The following is a 21,905-nucleotide window of genomic DNA, read 5'->3' as shown; positions in this document are numbered from 1 at the left end:
CTCGCCGGAGGTTCGAGTCCTCCCTCGGGCATGGGGGTGTGTTGTTCTTAGCATAAGTCAGTTTAAGTAGTGTGTAAGTCTAGGGACCGATGACCTTAGCAGTTTGGTCCCTTAGGAATTCACATACACTCAGACAACGGAAATGATGACGAAGAAGTGGAACTTATCACACAAAGTAACCACGATACAGATTCTGAACAGTAACACGCTTACCGAGCGAAGTGGCGCAGTGGTTAGCACTGTGAACTCGCTTTCGGGAGGACGACGGTTCAAACCCGCGTCCAGCCATCCTGATTTAGGTTTTCCGTAATTTCCCTAAATAGCTTCAGGGAATTGCCGGGATGGTTTCTTTGAAAGGGCACGACCGATTTCCTTCCCCAATCCGATGAGACCGATGACCTCGCAGTTTGGTCCCATCCCCCAGATCAATCAATCAATCAAACAACCAACCAAGAATACGATTCAGTTGATGACCGTGAAGAGCCACTGTCCACTCGTGATATTTTTACTGGAAAGAATAACACATTTAAATTGAAAAAATGTGGTAATATGAGCACAAAAACGAAAAGAAAGACTGTTACAAATATATTTCCTGGGCCTAAAAATGTTGCCAGAGGAAGGGATGGGTCGTTTGGGGAAGGAGACCAGACAGCGAGGTCATCGGTCTCATCGGATTAGGGAAGGACGGGGAGGAAGTCGGCCGTGCTCTTCCAAAGGAGCCATCACGGCATTTGCCTGGAGTGATTTAGTGAAATCACGGAAAACCTAAATCAGGATGGCCGGACGCGGGATTGAACCGTCGTCCTTCCGAATGCGAGTCCAGTGTGCTAGCCACTGCGCCAGAGGAAGACAAGAAGGAAGAGTAACTGGTAAACTTGCTGCAGTACGGCAAATTTCAGATGAGTTTGTGGTGAACTGCAAGAACAATTACAATGTAGGCAATTTTGTGACAGAAGAAGAAAAGTTGCAAGCTTTCCGGGGTCGCTGTTCTTTTGTTCAGTATATTCCTAGCAAACCGGCGAAGTACGGGACAAAGATTTTTGTTTTAGCAGTTACTAAAACATTCTTCACAAGTGACACTGAAGCGTATTGTGGGACACCATCTACATCTACATCTACATCTACATCTATACTTCGCGAGCCACCTTACGGTGTGTGGCGGAGGGTACTTATTGTACCACTATCTGATCCCCCCTTCCCTGTTCCATTCACGAATTGTGCGTGGGAAGAACGACTGCTTGTAAGTCTCCGTATTTGCTCTAATTTCTCGGATCTTTTCGTTGTGATCATTACGCGAGATATATGTGGGCGGTAGTAATATGTTGCCCATCTCTTCCCGGAATGTGCTCTCTCGTAATTTCGATAATAAACCTCTCCGTGTTGCGTAACGCCTTTCTTGAAGTGTCCGCCACTGGAGCTTGTTCAGCATCTCCGTAACGCTCTCGCGCTGACTAAATGTCCCCATGACGACACAGGACAACACGACGCGCTCAGTTCTCTCTGTGATGTTGTAGGAAGGCTTGTTAACTCACATTGAAGGCTCTGGAAGAAACGTTTCAACGGATAACTGGTACACCATCAAGTCCTCAGCCACCTCCTTATTGAAAAAAACGGCTAACATGCATCAGGACATTGAGAAAAAACACACGCGGGATCCCACAAGACTTTTTGCAAGAGAAAGGTAGGGTTGTCCATTCCTCTCCGTTAGATTTCCAAAAATATATGACGTTAGTTTCGTACGTGCTGAAAAAAACGAAGCATTACTAGTTTCAACTATGCACGATTTTGGAACTGTTGACGATGCTACAGGTAAACCAGAGATAGTTCTGCATTACAATGCAACAATGGGAGGAGTCGCCACAGTCGCATACCATGCAAAGGAGGTAAATAAAAAAGGAGAAGGATTTCTTGAAAGACAGCATTTTCCCTTATGAAGCCTCAGCTAGCGGAAAGAGCTAAGATTCCTTCATTTCCTGCTGGCATAGCAACTTTTCTCGAGATATACAAACGACCACAGGTTGTAAGAATTGAGGAGCCAGCCACCAAGAAAAAGAGAACTGTGTGTGACATGTGGACGAGCACCCCTCCAGAGTGTAAAGAAGTACATCGGCCATTCTTTTAACAAATCAATGCCACCCGAAACAAACTTCGACCACAATCAGGGGGAAGGTACTGGGACTTTTAGAATAACCCTATACATGAAGAATTCATTTTCTAGTTGAGTTGAAGGTTAAGTATTCGAGATCTTGTTACAAAACACAGAATATTTCATTGTTAATGAAAACACGTCTTTTTGTCGATTGCTATTGACTGCATGTATAAGAATTAATTTGTTGTTAGTGGATCGTCGGGAACGCGACGAACAGATGGAGCAATCACTATCGTGCTGTTTGAACGCCAGCGGTCGAAGTGACTAGAACATTAGGCAGATAACGTCCCAGCTGTTTCAGATAACGGCTCAAGTGCGGAATCGGTGGCTGCGTCTTTCATTCGAGAAGCGGAGAGTCCAGTTATCTTGGCTTAAGCTTTCTCTCGATTTCGTAAATTGCCAGGCTGTTGGGTGTGGGTTGATCCTTACGGCTAAGTGCCGATCAGAGCAGTAGTGGCACATGGACTGCTGTTGAAAGTAGCATAGCTGACAACCCCAAGGTTGTCACTGTATTCTACTAATAACTGACATTCTCTTACTTCTTACCAGCTTATCAGTTGGATCACCTGACAGATTACGGATGGACCTATAATTTACATGGAAGCCAAACTAAGACGTATTGTGGTGTTTTTCATATACACAATAGACTGAAGAGAAATCTCGTTATGTGCTAGAAAACGTGTAGCAGCGAACGCCAATCGAGTCTCGTATTTATGGAGATTTAATCTGAAATTTAACTGCCTAATCTGCCCTATGTAGGATTCCTTTAAAATGATATTTAAAAGGGAATTGTAATTGGTTGTAGAGGACAAAACTTTGGATTTCATTTCACATCTCGCGCTGCTCCTTGTGCAATTCGCGCCTGTGAGCATTTGCTGCTGAACAAGCATGACTACACGATTCCTATAGAGAGTGCAAATTTGCTGAGCTTCGCATGCCCTCCCACGCGTCGCTGTAAGCCTTGCACCAACTGGACCACTAACCACGTCTCGTCAGATCGCTAAAAGGCCTGAGAGTTGAGCAGAAATACGAAGATATCTGCAAGAACCTCAAGAGATTATACCATTCGTAATTGACCTTTAACTTGTACGTCTGTGATTGACGTCCCGTCTACTGTGAGACCGTTTCAAATAACCCCGTCGTCGATAGGGCGTTAAGCACTCATCTTCCTTGTGACTGAGCGAGACTGTGCGTTGTCCCAGTGGGGCAAAACTGGAGCAATAAAGTGACCACTTTTCATTTAAGAAACCAGTCCCAAATTCACTTCAGTGATTTACGCTATCACAAAAAAGCGAAATATGAATGTACTGGAAGACAATTGTAACTATGTAATAAAAAAAAAGCACTCCGTCTTCAGGCCACAAGTGGCTCATCGGGACCATCCGACCGCCGTGTCATCCTCAATTGAGGATGCGGATAGGAGGGGCGTGTGGTCAGCACACCGCTCTCCCGGTCGTTACGATGGTTTTCTTGGACCGGAGCCGCTACTATTCGGTCGAGTAGCTCCTCAATTGGCATCACGAGGCTGAGTGCACCCCGAAAAATGGCAACAGCGCGTGGCAGCCCGGATGGTCACCCATCCAAGATCTAGCCACGCCCGACAGCGCTTAACTTCGGTGATCTGACGGGAACCGGTGTATCCACTGCGGCAAGGCCGTTGCCTTTAACTATGTAATGTCCTATTTGTAATATTTTCATTCTTCGCTGAGTTAATATTATAATATCTGCTCTCCGTATGCATTTTCATTTTTTCGCATCGCCACAGGTAGTGCATATTTTTATTGACGTGTTGACAGAAACACACTTTCACTGTTTGGAATGTTGTGCTGTGTAAAGCTAAGGCATTTTCTTGGATTTCTGCAGACTCAGAATGTAAAATCGGTGTAGAATGTATCATATCTAGATTATGACATTAAAAAATTCCCTCAGTTACATGGCAAATGTACTAGGTAATCAAGAAGAAAGTTGGAATTTTAGGTCCTTTGATTAATCACTCCTCCTCTTAATGGCAGTAAGAAACACTTTTGGAAGAATTTGTGGAACACTTTAAGAATGGACGAGGGGAGCCAATGTTGTCAGAGTTGTTTGCTAATTTTTATATCTATGGCTTATTCCCTATTATGTCTAAGTTATGGACTATAGACTTTATTGCTTTCAGAAAAGTTTTGCAGTATAGCCAATGTCATAGTTGCAACACATTTGGGAGGGGTGAGGTTTCAGTACCTACTGGCCATGTAGATTCAAGTTTTCCTTATTTTCTAAATCACTTAGGGTGAATGCTAGGGCAGCTCCTTTGAAAAGGACGCGAACAATTTCGCTTCATGTCACAGGCCAATCAGAGCATGTACCTAGTCTTCACCTATCTCATTGGCAACGGTACACTAAATTGTAATCTTCTAATCTTCCGTCTTATTCTGTCGAGTGGATGTTGATTCTGTGTGTGTGTGTGTGTGAGTGTTTTTGAATGATTACTAAACACCATATAATATTGCAGAGAGATGTTAAATGATAGTAATTAATCAAGTAGCACAATTTTTAAGTTCCTTTACACTCATTTTACATAATTAGATATGACTGAATGGTGACTAATATGTGTATATTTATTGTGTGATAACTTTATTGATACATTTGCAGTATAATCTTGCATTGTCTTTGTCATGTCATAGATTAGTCTGGAAATGAAGGGAGGGTATAGGTGAACACTGGTACCAACTCATAATTTACTTCTCCTGAATAACATCAAGAGATCTGGAGTGCTTAATGTCCTCATCCAGTGGATGAAACATAGTAAACAGAGCTGAGTGTTCCCTCTCCATGAGGCACTGCAGAGAGATTGGGGGTGTAAACCTATATGTACTGACAATGGGAAATTTGTTCCACCCCAGGATTTTAATCAATTATCTCCAAGCCGAATGCCATCACTCTGTGTTACTGGTCTTGGCCATTGCAGGATAATTAGATTATTATGCTTTTCAGAATAATTTTCTCTGTGATCAATACATACATCTCATAATCATTTTTTGACCCTCTCCTATCTGATTGTCTCGTCACATTTATTGTTCTATACCTGTAGGAGCTCTTCATCCGTGAAAATTCACCATTCTTTGAGCTTTGTCTTTGCTTGTGGAAATAAGACAATAGGGGAGTACCCTAAAGAAAAATGCAACCAATTGCAGCCAAATGACCAGGATAAATTTTTTAGTGAAGTCCTGAGTCATTATCATGGCGAAAGAGCCAGCTGTCTGGTTTCAGTCTCTGGCATATTAGAAGTGTTACTGCCATTTGGGACAGGCATTGTTATTTGCACCACTTCCCAAATTTAAATACTTGATGATGTCCTCCTCCTCCTAAATGTGGTTTACTAGCGATGGCAAATCATTTTAAGGGAAGACATATTCAGTTCGTAACTGGGAGATGTGCCATCCAAATCAGAAGTTAATCAGTTGCCAAACAACAGGTCATTTCAGGTGATACTGTCTTGCAGCTTATTCCCATTTTGCTTGTATTGTAGTAAGTGCATATGAAATATGTCTGTAAGGTTAAGTGGGCAGAATCTGGCGATTCACAAAAAAAGCCCCCTGTAACACTTATAAGCCCCATTTAATGACTTGGTAACCATATGAAGTTGCTAGCAATAATGTTATCACAGTTAAAAAGAGCCATTGTCTTGACAACAACATGTTTATATGTGACATATTTATCACAATACTGAATCACTAATTTCTTGCTTTGAAATTTTGTAGGAATATTGTAGCACTGGAACCACTGAACTGTCTTTAATATTGTTGTTCATCTAATCATATGCACAATTCTCTTATTCCTTGAATATCTGTAAGTACCACATTCCATGATGTACCATCTGCTCCTCTCTCAAAGACCATTGTACCTATGAGGAAGATATCTTCACATGATAGATGGATGCTGAAGAATGTTGTGAACTGCAGGAATGGGTAGGCCCAAGTTACTTCTGAATAAGTCATGCCAGTTCCCTCCAACAGTCTCCTTTCTTCAGTGAAATTGTCTTTGGTTTTCCTTATGCTTGTGTCCAAAGCAATTGAACATTGGGTAAAAGAAGTCATTTTTTCCCTGACACAATATATTATTTGAATGAGACACCTTGTTCATCACTTTTGGCCAATTTCAATCTAATAGTCATTTTCAAAAGCACAGTTACTGACTGTTAATGTAGATCTACATGTGTACAGTATAACACATATTTCATTTGGCAATAGCTGTCAGCATAGGTACCTGGTATTGTATTTTGTAATGTGATTTATATTCAGTTGGATCAGTTATGCTTTTTTAACATGCCTTTACATTTTTTCTTTATTTTTGATTTCATGTATGAACTGCTATTTCCATATGCATAATTGTATATACATGTACACATGAAAATGACCATTAGGCTGAAATTGGGCAATAGTGGTGAGTAAAGCATCATATTCAAATAATATGAAGCTTCATTGAAGCTAGGACTTATTTTAATTCTCTGTGGAATTACATGGAGGATCATCCACAAGAGTAAAGAGTGAACCTACTTACCAAAACTCTCCATCTATTACGAGGTGCATTCAAGTTCTAAGGTCTCCGATTTTTTTCCTAATTAACTACTCACCCGAAATCTATGAAACTGGCGTTACTTCTCGACGTAATCGCCCTGCAGACGTACACATTTTTCACAATGATGACGCCATGATTCCATGGCAGCGGCGAAGACTTCTTTAGGAGTCTGTTTTGACCACTGGAAAATCGCTGAGGTAATAGCAGCACGGCTGGTGAGTGCGCGGCCACGGAGAGTGTCTTTCATTGTTGGAAAAAGCCAAAACTCACTAGGAGCCAGGTCAGGCGAGTAGGGAGCATGAGGAATCACTTCAAAGTTTTTAGCACGAAGAAACTGTTGCGTAACGTTAGCTCGATGTGCGGGTGCGTTGTCTTGGTGAAACAGCACACGCGCAGCCCTTCCCGGGCATTTTTGTTGCAGTGCAGGAAGGAATTTGTTCTTCAAAACATTTTCGTAGGATGCACCTGTTACCGTAGTGCCCTTTGGAACGCAATGGGTAAGGATTACGCACTCGCTGTCCCAGGACATGGACACCATCATTTTTTCAACACTGGCGGTTACCGGAAATTTTTTTGGTGGCGGTGAATCTGTGTGCTTCCATTGAGCTGACTGGTACTTTGTTTCTGGATTGAAAAAATGGCATCCACGTCTCATCCTTGTCACAACCGACGAAAAGAAAGTCCCATTCATGCTGTCGTTGCGCGTCAACATTGCTTGGCAACATGCCACATGGGCAGTCATGTGGTCGTCCGTCCCACCTGGATGACACTTTTCGCATTTTCAGGTCGTCATGCAGGATTGTGTGCACAGAACCCACAGAAATGCCAACTCTGGAGGCGATCTGTTCAACAGTCATTCGGCGATCCCCCAAAACAATTCTCTCCACTTTCTCGATCATGTTGTCAGACCGGCTTGTGCGAGCCCGAGGTTGTTTCGGTTTGTTGTCACACAATGTTCTGCCTTCATTAAACTGTCGCACCCACGAACGCACTTTCGACACATCCATAACTCCATCACCACATGTCTCCTTCAACTGTTGATGAATTTCAATTGGTTTCACACCACGCAAATTCAGAAAACGAATGATTGCATGCTGTTCAAGTAAGGAAAATGTCGCCGTTTTAAGTATTTAAAACAGTTCTCATTCTCGCCGCTGGCGGTAAAATTCCATCTGCCGTACGGTACTGCCATCTCTGGGACGTATTGACAATGAACGCGGCCTCATTTTAAAACAATGCGCATGTTTCTATCTCTTTCCAGTCCGGAGAAAAAAAATCGGAGGCCTTAGAACTTGAATTACACCTCGTACAATGACAGTGTCTACCCATCCATGATGTTAACTTTACATGTATTTCTATTAGCTTGTATTTACAAATGAATAGAATAACTTTTTATGCTCTAAAATAACACTTTTATTTAAAATGATGTGTAACATATGTTGTTACAGATGATGTGTATGATGAGGAGTAATCGAATGCTAACTGATGTGGTACTGGAGGTTGGCTCAGAACTCTTCCATGCACACAAAGTTGTTCTTGCTGCTGCTAGTCCATACTTTAAGGTGAGGGTTCTGTGAAATAGAAAAAAAGTAACTCTATGAAGTTGTTTGCCACAGTTCTGGGTACTTTTGTGTAGAACGTGTGTCATTTATTGCAAGTGCTATTCCATAAGAAAATGTAATGTCACAACAAATGTAAAATAAAAGTAGCAAACTTTTTTAGCTAGTATTGTCCTTAACACAAGATCTTTGTTGTATGTAATGGACTGTTTATTGGGAGAGGTGATGTATGTTGATTCTATATTCTTAATATTATAGAATTAAAAAAAACATATATGCACCTAGGACAATAAATTAGTTACACGGCATGTTGGAGCTAAGTGCAATTTTAGACATCTGCAGTTTGTGAAGAAAAAGGTTGAGTGGTGGTACTGAAGGCAACAGTTTAGGGAGTGTCGAGTAGTGCTCAGTGTGTCCAAATAGATGATCCAGTATTATAACAACATATTAAACATGGAACATAACACTGATATAATCAAGTAGCAAAAGCAAGTGAGTTTCATTGGGCATACCAAAAGTAATTCACTAAAGAAGCTTGGAGAATTTACCAGTGTGCCACCACATACTGCTGTAACATCTAAGCATACAGTGAATTCATCCAGCAATTGTAGCTAAAATGAGATGACAGGTTGGGACTGCCAGAATATATCCCTCCACATTGCTAATAATGGCTTTGCTATGTCATTTGAATTAGTATTCTTTTGAAAACTTCTGGGACCTTTTGGAATGAAATGCGCAGAGTGCTAAAATTCTTCCTCATTGATTAATTTTTGTCCCTAACTATGCAGTTCAGTCATTTGAAAATGACTACCACCTACATTCAACATCAACATGCAATGACCACCTGGCACTAGCTGTGGATGGTATGTAATGTGTGTAGCGGGGACATGGAAAACAGTGCAGTCATTGTCATATTTTGGGAGCAACTTATCTGACATCCAGAAGAGCATGATCAATGGCTTTTGGGTCAAGGTTTGGTGCGATTCCAAAATAGTTTGTAAACTGTTTGTGTGACACCATGATTAAAGTGTACTGTGCCCAGAAAAATGGCGCAATCCAAAACCATAGCCATTACAACTGTAGTGCACCATGGGCCATAGATGATAGGGGTGAATGACAGCTGCAGTGATGAGTGTGGGCAAATAGACATGCAGTTGTTGAGCAACTGACCACCCAAATGAACCAAGGGGCTACCAACAGTTTCTCCTCAATGACTGTTCAGTGAACTTCACTGTGTATGAGCTTCTGCAGCAGGCACCTGTCTCATGCAATCATGCTGACTGCTGTCGATCAGTGAAGAACGCCGAAATTGGTACATGAATACCCCTGCTGGACATCCAATGAGCGATGGCAGGTGGCCTTTATAGAAGAATCACAGTTTATGCTCCATTGGACAGGAAGCAAACACCCTGCAACAGTTGTCGGAAGGGTCCAAGCCAAAGGAGGGAGTGTTATGGTCTCGGGAAAATTTTTGTGGCATTTCCTGGTTATCTCGTCATTCTGGAAGGCACAGTGGATCACCCCAAGTATGCATCTGTCCTTGGCGACCATGTCCACCCATACATCCAGTTTGTTTTTCCTTGGCAGGATGGGATCTGTCCGCACAACAATGCTTCATGCCACACAGTTTGCAGTGTACGTGCATCAATCAAAGAGCACCAGGATGTGTTTAACATACTCCAAACTCAACAGATTAAAACCTAGTCGAGAATCTGTGGGACCACCTTGACTGGGCTGTTAGGGCCATAGATCCTCAACTGACAAATGTAGTGCATCTGGCCACAGCATTGGAGTCAGCATGGCTCCACATCCCTGTCAGTGCCTTCCAGAACCTCATCGACACTCTTCCTACAAGTCTCACTGGGATTTGCAGTTTGCACTGCAAAAGGCTTTTGACAGGTTGTCACATTAATGTGATTGGACACCGTAATATGATTAACTTTATCTAGATTAACAGAGATTTTATGCATTTCATATCAGTGTGTTTGCTAGGATTATTATTCTATACAGTGGCATTTACTGTTATTTAAGGTTTACTGTCAAGATTTCCCATGTAACTTTTTAGTGAACTATATCTTTGTGTTCACAGGCAATGTTCACAGGAGGTTTGAAAGAATGTGAAATGTCTAGAGTGAAGTTACAAGGTGTATGCCCCACTGCAATGGCTCGTCTCATGTACTTCATGTATACTGGTCAGATACGTGTCACTGAAGTTACTGTATGTCAACTTTTACCTGCTGCAACTATGTTTCAGGTATGGTAGAGATCAGCTTAGGCATACAATCTTAAGATGTTTGGCTCCATGTATGGGATGTCACTTTTATATGCTTTCTCAAGATATAAAATATACAAATTAGTTTTGCATTACACTTTTAAAACTGTAGCATTTGTAGAAATATATGGTCTAGATGTGTGCATTCATTACAAGAGCATAGGCTCCCAAAGGAAATAACCGAATTAGCCTTGATGTTACTCTTATATGCAATGCTTATCCTGAATAAAAGCATATTCTGACCCACTGTTGACCATAAAAAACTGAATGACCTTACATATAAATATTAAAAAAAACCACAAAAAATGTTTCTTAACGAATATGTCTGAGCTAGCAATAAACACAGGAAACATGGCAATTGTGAAAATAGGAATCTGTTTTGTTGCTGAAAATTGTGGCACTCCAACTGTGACAAGTGCAATGGGAAATAATGATGAAGTGGAAAAGCTGTAGCCCTCTAACAAAATATAGTTGTAGTTGTACCATTGTGCAGTTCAAGTGTTGCAGAAGTAAGCAAAACTTGCAAAATATAACTTTTATACTTCAACACACTGTACAAAACACTATTAGAACATGAATACATGGGTGTGTGCACACATGCGCGTGCGTGTGCGTGCTAGTGTTGCAGTAGTGTAGCAGTGGCTGTTGATGGTAAGATGGAGTCAGTAATCTAATAACGGTAACACGGTTTCCAAGGTGATGTTCAAAACTACTTTAGGCCAGTAAAATTCTGATTGCTGAGTGTGATGGTAGTGTTGTAAACTTGCATGAATTAATATGTATACAAGATTGTAGAAAGATTTCATTATATTTTCTTCCCAACATGTTGTTCTTCATGTATCAAGTGTTTCATTAACTTTTCTTTTTCCATTTTATTTAGGTGACTAATGTGATAGATGCTTGCTGTTTGTTTCTTGAGCGACAGTTAGATCCCAGCAATGCAATAGGCATTGCTAAATTTGCTGAGCAACATGGCTGTAAAGATTTATGCCAAAAGGCAAATCAGTTCATTGTACAACATTTCACCCAGGTAATAATCTTATGTACTCTGTGCTTTTTTATATTTTATATCATTATTATTTATATTTTTAACTTATACATCTTAGACAATAATAGCCACTCCTGCAAAATCCCAGAGAACTACTAGACCACATGCAGATACTTTTCCATAATTTACCTTATTATGTTATTCTGTATTTTGTCAGTGATGTAAACAGAGATATTTTGGAAGGTGATACATTAATATTTTGGCCCATTCAGTATCATGCATTGATGTATTGCAGTATACGAAAACAAAACTTTATTAATAGCGATAAAGTTTGGTAAATATTCCATTTTTTCATAATATTAAATCACTGAAAAACTGATATCATTGCATCATGGTGTTCAGTCTCAGAAATGTGTTACTACACTCCTGGAAATGGAAAAAAGAACACATTGACACCGGTGTGTCAGACCCACCATACTTGCTCCGGACACTGCGAGAGGGCTGTACAAGCAATGATCACACGCACGGCACAGCGGACACACCAGGAACCGCGGTGTTGGACGTCGAATGGCGCTAGCTGCGGAGCATTTGTGCACCGCCGCCGTCAGTGTCAGCCAGTTTGCCGTGGCATACGGAGCTCCATCGCAGTCTTTAACACTGGTAGCATGCCGCGACAGCGTGGACGTGAACCGTATGTGCAGTTGACGGACTTTGAGCGAGGGCGTATAGTGGGCATGCGGGAGGCCGGGTGGACGTACCGCCAAATTGCTCAACACGTGGGGCGTGAGGTCTCCACAGTACATCGATGTTGTCGCCAGTGGTCGGCGGAAGGTGCACGTGCCCGTCGACCTGGGACCGGACCGCAGCGACGCACGGATGCACGCCAAGACCGTAGGATCCTACGCAGTGCCGTAGGGGACTGCACTGCCACTTCCCAGCAAATTAGGGACACTGTTGCTCCTGGGGTATCGGCGAGGACCATTCGCAACCGTCTCCATGAAGCTGGGCTACGGTCCCGCACACCGTTAGGCCGTCTTCCGCTCACGCCCCAACATCATGCAGCCCGCCTCCAGTGGTGTCGCGACAAGCGTGAATGGAGGGAGGAATAGAGACGTGTTGTCTTCAGCGATGAGAGTCGCTTCTGCCTTGGTGCCAATGATGGTCGTATGCGTGTTTGGCGCCGTGCAGGTGAGCGCCACAATCAGGACTGCATACGACCGAGGCACACAGGGCCAACACCCGGCATCATGGTGTGGGGAGCGATCTCCTACACTGGCCGTACACCACTGGTGATCGTCGAGGGGACACTGAATAGTGCACGGTACATCCAAACCGTCATCGAACCCATCGTTCTACCATTCCTAGACCGGCAAGGGAACTTGCTGTTCCAACAGGACAATGCACGTCCGCATGTATCCCGTGCCACCCAACGTGCTCTAGAAAGTGTAAGTCAACTACCCTGGCCAGCAAGATCTCCGGATCTGTCCCCCATTGAGCATGTTTGGGACTGGATGAAGCGTCGTCTCACGCAGTCTGCACGTCCAGCACGAACGCTGGTCCAACTGAGGCGCCAGGTGGAAATGGCATGGCAAGCCGTTCCACAGGACTACATCCAGCATCTCTACGATCGTCTCCATGGGAGAATAGCAGCCTGCATTACTGCGAAAGGTGGCTATACACTCTACTAGTGCCGACATTGTGCATGCTCTGTTGCCTGTGTCTATGTGCCTGTGGTTCTGTCAGTGTGATCATGTGATGTATCTGACCCCAGGAATGTGTCGATAAAGTTTCCCCTTCCTGGGACAATGAATTCATGGTGTTCTTATTTCAATTTCCAGGAGTGTATATTATTTGCTAACCACTTGAAGATTTAAATTTATGAAATAAATAGTGAACATAAATGTAGTATTGTCATAATTAATTAGTCTCTTTGACAGTCAAGCTCTTATAAACTAGTATCATCACATGAAACTTTTATGTTATTTGTATTAGATGATAGGGCAACAAAGCATTATTTCTGCCTACAGGCATGAGTTTCTTTAATAAAGATTCACTATGTTCACCATCTCTTGTCCAGTTTTCATTTTTTGGTTCTTTGTAAGATGTTTTGAATGATGTAACTTAATGATAAAAGAGACACAGTGCACTTAAGTACAAAAACATTCATTTCGGGAGAATTAAGCAATACATTCTTCTCATTATGATGAAAACTGTAGGTAAATCTTAGTGATGACAGTTTACTTCTATCAATAAAAGCTATTTTAGTTTGTGAACTGTATTTATCTGAGTGAAGTTAGGTATTTGGAAAATAGTAATGAATGCCTGTCTATATATAAATTTAAAATGATTATCCATATATAACTCACCGTGGCCCAGTGCAACAAGAAAGTGCCAAATGTAGTATTTCAACAGGAACCAGCTTCTTACATCAGAGGCTCAAACATATTTAGTGTGCCATCCACACATCTTCTCCCTTTTGGAAAAAAATATGTGTCCCCAAGTACAAAAGACAAAAGAACAGAACTATGTACAGACTAGCTTTTTTGCCTATGAGCTGTCTCATTTAGCCTGAAACTCCTTGGGAGAATGTAATATTCGAACTATTTTTCTCACAGTTAATGTGACTGGTGAGTTTTTAGTCTCTGACAATAGCATGCTTCTCTGCTTGTCTCCGTGCCCGGGTTCCCGGGTTCGATTCCTGGCAGGGTCAGGGATTTTCTCTGCCTCGTGATGACTGGGCGTTGTGTGATGTCCTTAGGTTAGTTAGGTTTAAGTAGTTCTAAGTTCTAGGGGACTGATGACCATAGATGTTAAGTCCCATAGTGCTCAGAGCCATTTGAACCATTTTCTGCTTGTCTCTCACTGAAGGTCACTCACTGATTTTGCAACATTGTAGTGTAATGCTGCCATAACTTACAAAAAATATACATGTTTTGGGCATAAAGTTGTAACTTGTGAAAATGATTCACTTTCAACAGATACAGACATGAAGAATGATTTGCTAATGGAAGGTATTACTGGTACTGGTATTTTGTAGTTTGTTAATGTTTATAAATATTCTGGAAAAATGTAGGGTCATGTAGTCCTGAAGAAAATGCATTTTGACTGTGAGAAACTTGAGTTTCCTAAGAGTTGATTTATTTTTTAATTAAAATGTGGTGTTGTAATAACCTTTTGATTACAAAAGTGGCATTTTTGTTTGTGTATAGGTCTGCCAAGAGGAAGAATTTCTTCAGTTGTCAGCCATACAGTTGGTTGCACTGATCAAGAAAGATGAGCTTAATGTAACGGAAGAAAGAGAAGTGTACAATGCTGTTTTGAAATGGGTGAAATATGATGAAGAAAACAGGTTCCCAAAAATGGAACACATTCTTCATGCTGTAAGGTGCCAGTTTCTTACACCAAGCTTCTTACATGAGCAGATGAAGAACTGTGATGTTCTAAAGAAATTACCTGCTTGCAGAGAATATCTTGCACAAATTTTTAAGGTTAGTGAATGGATACAGTGTCAAAATTTTATAATTTTCTAAATTATTGTTGAAAAATGTGAAATACACTCCATCTATTTCTCACTGAATCATCTTATAAAGTTGTTTACAGTAAATGTCCATCAATTATTACATTTTTCAAACACTCTCTACAAGAGACTGTGACAGTGCTATTGTTTTGTTTTTAATGTGGGTCAAGATGATGTAACTTCAGCATTGCTGCCCATAACAAAACCTTCATGACAATCAACAACTTTTTTTTTTCAGGATCTAACTCTGCATAAACGGCCATGTGTGAAGGAACGAACACCAAATACTCCAAGAGTTATTTATATTGCTGGAGGCTATTTTCGAAATTCACTTGATGTAATGGAAGCATATAATGTGGATGACCGTACATGGACAAAACTTGCTAGCTTAACTGTTCCACGATCTGGTTTGGGAGGCGCTTTTCTAAAGGTGTGTATAGTGCATTTTTCATATTCAGAAGAGGTAGTGAATAATCAGAGTCTAAAGAGGTTATTAAAACTGAAGTAAAACTGTGTGTTCCTTTTGTTCTTTACCAGAATCCCAACATGCATTTAGAAGGAACTGTTCAAATGAATCAGCAATATTTGTTCTGTATTAAACAAATCATGCAATAGATAGTATTTGGTGTCATAGATGTATGTATTACCTAATGGCTGATCAAATGTCTATTTTATACCATACAACGCTAGATTTACAGGAACCGTAAATAAATAAAAAAGTAAAAAATTATGGCTCTCACCAATAAAAAGAATTTCTAGAAAACTAATCATATTGTGCAGTCAAACAAGAAGAGTATCCAGGTCTCTATGTGTGCCTTTAGTATGAAAAATTCTGTGATACAGTATGCATTATTGTAGACTTAAGTGATCAGATTTAGTTATCAACATGCCTCAACTGGAAATTCTGGTGATGTAGTTAATTCCTGTAAGAATATACATATGAATGCTGTACCATATATTTCACATACAACAGACTGGGTATAACAGAAATGATAAAATTTTATCTCCTTCCACTGTTTATACCATTGCTTGCTTCTCTGGCTCTGTCAAAACAACATAGGAATAGCAGAAACTGAGAATAAAATAAAAACAAAACATAAAACTAAACTGGAAACATAACTGTCACTAGCTTCAGACTTTGCTAATTTTATTATGATAGTCCCTGTATCCAACTCTTTGTTCTCTATTCACATCTTGAGCAGCTTGGAATGAGGGGGCATGAGAGGAGCTATTGACATAAATCTGTATATTATATGCTGATATTAAAATACACATTTTTTTTAAAAATCTTGATCCCAGTTGTTGAGGTTTCTTTCCAGCTTTATGGTCTGTATTATTTGATTGGGATTACATATAAATGTTTCCACAGTTGAAGGAAAATACCTGCTAATTATGTAGGAAAAGTACTATTAGAACATAGAAAACACATAACTTACCATACTGGATAATAGTTCTTCTACTAATTACTATGTGACTCAGATTTTTTTTACACTCTCATATCTTGCATAGGAAACTGATATCAGCTGTGTCTCACAATGAAATTCACATTGTGTACATTATCTGTGTTACAAATACTGTATATTTCTTGTATTTGTCTTTGTCTTTATTGAGACTTATTCATAAATAGCATCAAACATTGCTCTCCCAGGTTGAATCAACATTTGCTTCCAGTTGTTTGTATTATTTTGATTCTCTAAATAACCACCTGTGAAATCCCATTTTGCTCAAAGTTATAATAACTGCTTCTCTGCCCTGATATTTTGCCTGCATCCAACATAACAGATTTACCTATTGATTTCAGTTCTATTTATTACATTTCAGGTCCAAAATCTGAACTACCTGAGACAAGTGAGACAACAGATAATCTCCTCCCTCCCTCTCCCCCCAACCCCCTTCCCCCCCCCCCCCCCCCCCCCTATCACAGCCTCACACACCTCTTATTGAGACAAAACTATTTACTGTTCTTCTAAAATTACAACTTACACCTAGAAAATTAAAATAAGGCATATAATCATATACATCATTTTAACACACTTATTGTAATAACTGTTTGTTGTGTACAATAATTAAAAAATACTACTACTGCTACTACTACTACTGCTACTAAATGGAGACTTTTTTAACCCATTTTAACAAAGGTAACATAATGTCCTGTGGTGCAATCTCATATTCAGTCCTTCCTAACAGTTTTGGATGTTGCAACTATAGTACAATCCAAGATGCAATGAGCCTACCCATTGTAAACTGTTGCAGTTCCTGAGGTTATTCATTCATAAATATGAGTCAATTGTTAATTATGCAAATTTTGTATGTTTGTTCTCCTTTGTGCTGTTGCTTTCTATAGGTGCCCCATGGGCCATTCATTGTTACTAGGAAGTAAGCTTTATAAGTCTTCACCACAAATAATGCTGCTTGTTCATAAATCATAATAGCAGAGAGACTTTTAGCAAAACTTGTTCCAATTTTGCATTGCTCTTCTGAAATGTAAAGTCTATAGTTATTTTCAAATGTAATCCAAAATATCACATTCTCTTATTGCAGGGAATGTTCTATGCTGTGGGAGGCCGCCACAACTCTCCAGACTCTAGATATGACTCAGACTGGGTGGACAGGTATAATCCTGCTAAAGATGTATGGAGACCTTGCAGCCCCATGTCTGTTCCGAGAAACCGTGTTGGTGTGGCTGTTATGGATGGTTATCTGTATGCAGTTGGAGGTTCAGCAGGCTCAGAGTATCACAACAGTGTTGAAAGGTAATTATATTTTACTTTACAGCAACATGCTATCAATTCCTTACATGTTGTGGGTGTCCTACAGCTGTCACCACATCCCACATCTCTGTCATCAAACAACTTCATCTCCACATACTTCCTCATCCTCTTATATTCCTCTTCTCTCCACCACTTCTTGGATATCGCTTAGCCACCCTTTTCATGGACATTCTTTTCTTTTTCTTTAACCATTCCAGCTGTCTTTCTTCTATCCTATCCATAATACTATGATGGATTTGCATTCTTTCTTTTATTTTCTCATGTATTGTCCAGTGAAGTCAGGAGATACTATGGAGATACTACATGCTCTTCTCAAGTGGTTCATTTCTAAAGCTTTTAAATGGCTCTGAGCACTATGGGACTCAACATCTTAGGTCATAAGTCCCCTAGAACTTAGAACTACTTAAACCTAACTAACCTAAGGTCATCACACACACCCATACCCGAGGCAGGATTCGAACCTGCGACCGTAGCAGTCCCGCCTAAAGCTTTTAATCTCTGTTTGTTTTTGTGAGTCCTTAATACACTTTTCCATAACTTGTTACTGGTTCCACTATGGATTTCTGTAATTACATTTTAACCTTCAAACTTATTTTTTGGAACAAAGTACAGGACTTAATTTTTAGGTAGTCACCCTTCCCTGCCTGTTCCATCATTGGATATCTGTCACATCTTCCATTATGTAATTACCCAGATGCATAAACTCGTTACAAACTTTAATCTGATGTCTATCAATGGCCAAGTTATTTCTCTCCTCTCCACAACTTGGATATTCTGTCCTCACAAAATGAATTTTCAAACCCCACTTTTTATATTCTTCCAACAGTTTCCTAAGTGTGTAAGACATATCCTCTTAATTGTTTGCTTCGATGACCTGATCATTAGCATGAAAAAGTATGTGAAAGGCAAAGGTCCCAAGTTCGAGTCTCAGTCCGGCACACAGTTCCTCATTTTAATTTCTTTCCCCATACTTTTTGACTGATTTCTTTCCCCGTAATTGTCAAGTCCAGGCAAGTGATCTGTTTCTAATTCTATAATGATGTTGTTGTTGACTGAATGTGAAACTCAAATTTTCCTTCCTGAACTTTCTTGTAACAGTTGAATATAGCTTGAAAGCTGGTTTATTTATAAGTGGTACAACATTTAGGCCACCAACTGAATAATATAGCAAATCATGTTCTGGAGAAAGCAGCTCTTGACTCTCAGCTAACAGGCAGGCTCTTAATTGCAATACAAGATAGTACACCTATATACTTGCAGAATTCTATTCCCATGGATATTTAAATTTCTAACCATGGGGGCACAATTTGTTCAAGCTGGAGCCACCACACTTGTGGGCCTCTCCTGGAAGGACATGTTCATGAGCGTGACAAACTGCAGAATCTGAATGGAGCCACCATATTGTCACTGTGGCAGTCTTCAGTACAGGACTGGTTTGATGCAGTTCAGTGTTAGTCTATCATTTGCAAAACTCTTCATCTCTGCATAACTACTGCATCCTAAATCCATTAGAACCTGCATATTGTAGCCAAACCTTGGTCTGCTTCTGAAATTTCAGTGCTGCCTCCCCCCCCCCCCCCCCCCCCAACTTCCCTCCATTACCAAATTGATGGTACATTGGTACATTGATGTATCAGGATGTGTTTTTATCAACCAGTCCCTTCTTTTAGTCAAGTCCATGGTTATCTTAATTATTATAAAATTGTCCACACTAAAATTGGTGTATGTTGCATACTTTAATTCCTTGGTGTCATACAGGCTATAACTTTGAGAAAACTTGGTTCAGACTGAAAGAATATATTTTGTCTCAAAGCTAACTGTCTGAACCATATGTTCCATTCACTTTCACTGGGAATCTTAATTTAACATCACAGAACATGTACTGACTCACAAGACTGCTGGTTGAAAACAAGAACCTGGATAAAGGGAACGAGCACTCAGTGAACATAAGACAGAGCTATAATATCTATTTAGGGAACACATTGTTAACTATTGTTCAGAAAGGTGTCTGAAACATAAATTCTTGATCAGTTTCCACAATGGTTGAAGACTTTCACTGTCAGACTGCAGGTTTCCAAACTGAAACCCACACTTTGCTGAAGGAAGACTTTAGATCAAGTTAACTGAGTTTTATTATGCAATGGAATAGCAGATAATAGTTTTTGTTTCTAAGTATTTTAGATCTTATCAGTTGTTTTATTATGATTATAAACATTTTAAGTACAGAGTATGTTCATGTAAAGAGGATACTGGCTTATTGACTTGACCCAGCCATTCAAATTTGGGTTTCCCATGGTTTTTCCGAATCATTCCTGTTGTTGTTATTTTAGTTTATTTTTGCTTGCTAGATACAAGTATCTACACATCCATAGTTGTTGTAGGAACAGATAATATCTACTTGAAGAGGAAATTCATCCTGTTGCACAGGCACCAAATTCTTTCGTCAACAATTTTCTAGATATTTACATCTACAAACATACTCTGCAGGTTATCATATGGAGCATAGCTGTGGATACCTTACATCACTGTTAATTATTGCCTTTCCTGTTCCCCTTGCAAATGGAGAGAGGAGAAAATTACTATGCTTCTACATCTACACAAGCTCTGATTTCTCATGTGTTCACAGTCCTTACGTGAGGTATATGCTGGTGACAGTAGAATTGTTCTGCACTCTATCACAAGTGCTAGTTCTCAGAACTCTCTCAACTGTGTTTTGTGAAAGGAACATAGTCTTCCCTCCAGCAATTCCCATTTGTGATCTCTGATCAGTCTAATAATATTCAGGTGTTGATTGACTCTAGTGGTAACAAATCTAGCAACATGTCTTTGATTTGCTTCGATGTCTTCCTTTAATCTGCCTTTGTGTGATTCCAAACACTAAAGCAGTACTCAAGAATGAGTCACATAACTATTTGGTATGTGTTTGTTCTCCTTTCTTATAATTCTTTCAGTAGACCAAAGTGGATCATTGATCTTCCATGACCATAGGTGCCCTTTTCATATGCCAGTTATCTTTCACGTGACTTGCAAATTACTCAGTTTCTGATTTCTGTTTTGTTTATATTGTATGCAAAAGTGAATTTTATGAAATTGCAGTTCCTGTTTTTTGCTCCTACCTGATCAGCTACTATCAGTTGTCTAATTAATTAACAGTGATTGATTCAATCTGAATACAGCATATGTTGTTCACATTTCAAAACATGAACAAGAGTATAATTAAATTCCTATGGTGTACCCTTTCCCAATAATCTGCACCTTAATATCAAGTTATTGTTTTTGTTTTATTTTCACCTTGTTACCATTAATTTCTGTGTAGCTGATATTACAATATATTCTGTGGCACTGTGTTACTGACAACTGAACAAAAGCTGTTTAAGTAATGATGATCACAAGATGAGGTGCAGTGGTTAAGACACTAGACTTCTTCTTGGACCTGGGCTTAAAATGCCAACTTGTCACTCTGGTTTAAAATTGCGTTTGTTTCATTACAATACTAGGATACTGATGGCCTCAGAATATTATGGGCAACATATTGAAAATTATATATACTTACAGTGATGCAGCATTGTACAATAATCATTGTTTGTTGGTGATGTGAACCATACTTTTTACCTAACACCTTCAAACATGAATAACTTTATTAATATATGCATTTCATTTTAGCCTACATTGTTAGGTGTGTGTTTGTTTCTAAAATTCCATATGTGTCTGTGTAATGTAAATTGAACTCTACTCACCAAGTGGCGGCAGAACATGTACATTAAAGGAGGTTATAATTAGGTAAGCTTTCAGAGCCAGTGTCTCCTTCTTCAGTCAGAAGAGTTGAAGGGGAAGGAAGAGAGGTGAAGGAAAAGGACTGGAGAGGTCTAGGAAAAGGGGCAGATTTTGGGAAAGTCACCCAGAACTACAGGTCGGGAGAGACTTACCATATGGGATGAGAAGGAAAGACTGATTGTTTGGGACTGCATCGGACAAGATTTGAAAACCTGAGAGCTTAAAGGTGGAAGACAGGGTAATATGCAAGACAGAGTACTGCTTAAAAATTGTGCCGGAGTTAATAAGAGTGAAGAGCTAAGTGCATTGTACATA

General features: G+C 40.0%; 1 protein-coding gene and 1 pseudogene across 1 annotated transcript in view; one reads left to right on the top strand and one right to left on the bottom strand.

Moving 5' to 3' along the window:
• The window catches only part of LOC126185200 (kelch-like ECH-associated protein 1B), a 461,339-nt gene that overhangs the window by 417,168 nt on the left and 22,266 nt on the right, over nucleotides 1-21,905 (top strand). Inside the window, exons 5-10 of the mRNA XM_049928077.1 lie at nucleotides 8,158-8,271; nucleotides 10,358-10,522; nucleotides 11,421-11,570; nucleotides 14,738-15,016; nucleotides 15,284-15,475; nucleotides 17,587-17,798. Of these exons, the coding sequence (XP_049784034.1) occupies nucleotides 8,158-8,271; nucleotides 10,358-10,522; nucleotides 11,421-11,570; nucleotides 14,738-15,016; nucleotides 15,284-15,475; nucleotides 17,587-17,798 (1,112 nt within the window). The remainder of the gene's footprint in view (nucleotides 1-8,157; nucleotides 8,272-10,357; nucleotides 10,523-11,420; nucleotides 11,571-14,737; nucleotides 15,017-15,283; nucleotides 15,476-17,586; nucleotides 17,799-21,905) is intronic.
• On the bottom strand, nucleotides 3,694-3,811 carry LOC126185432 (5S ribosomal RNA; annotated as a pseudogene).

This window comes from Schistocerca cancellata, chromosome 4, assembly GCF_023864275.1.
Source record: "Schistocerca cancellata isolate TAMUIC-IGC-003103 chromosome 4, iqSchCanc2.1, whole genome shotgun sequence".
NCBI lineage: Eukaryota > Metazoa > Arthropoda > Insecta > Orthoptera > Acrididae > Schistocerca > Schistocerca cancellata.
Note: the sequence above shows the minus strand (reverse complement) of the source record. Positions and strands in the feature narration are given on the sequence as shown.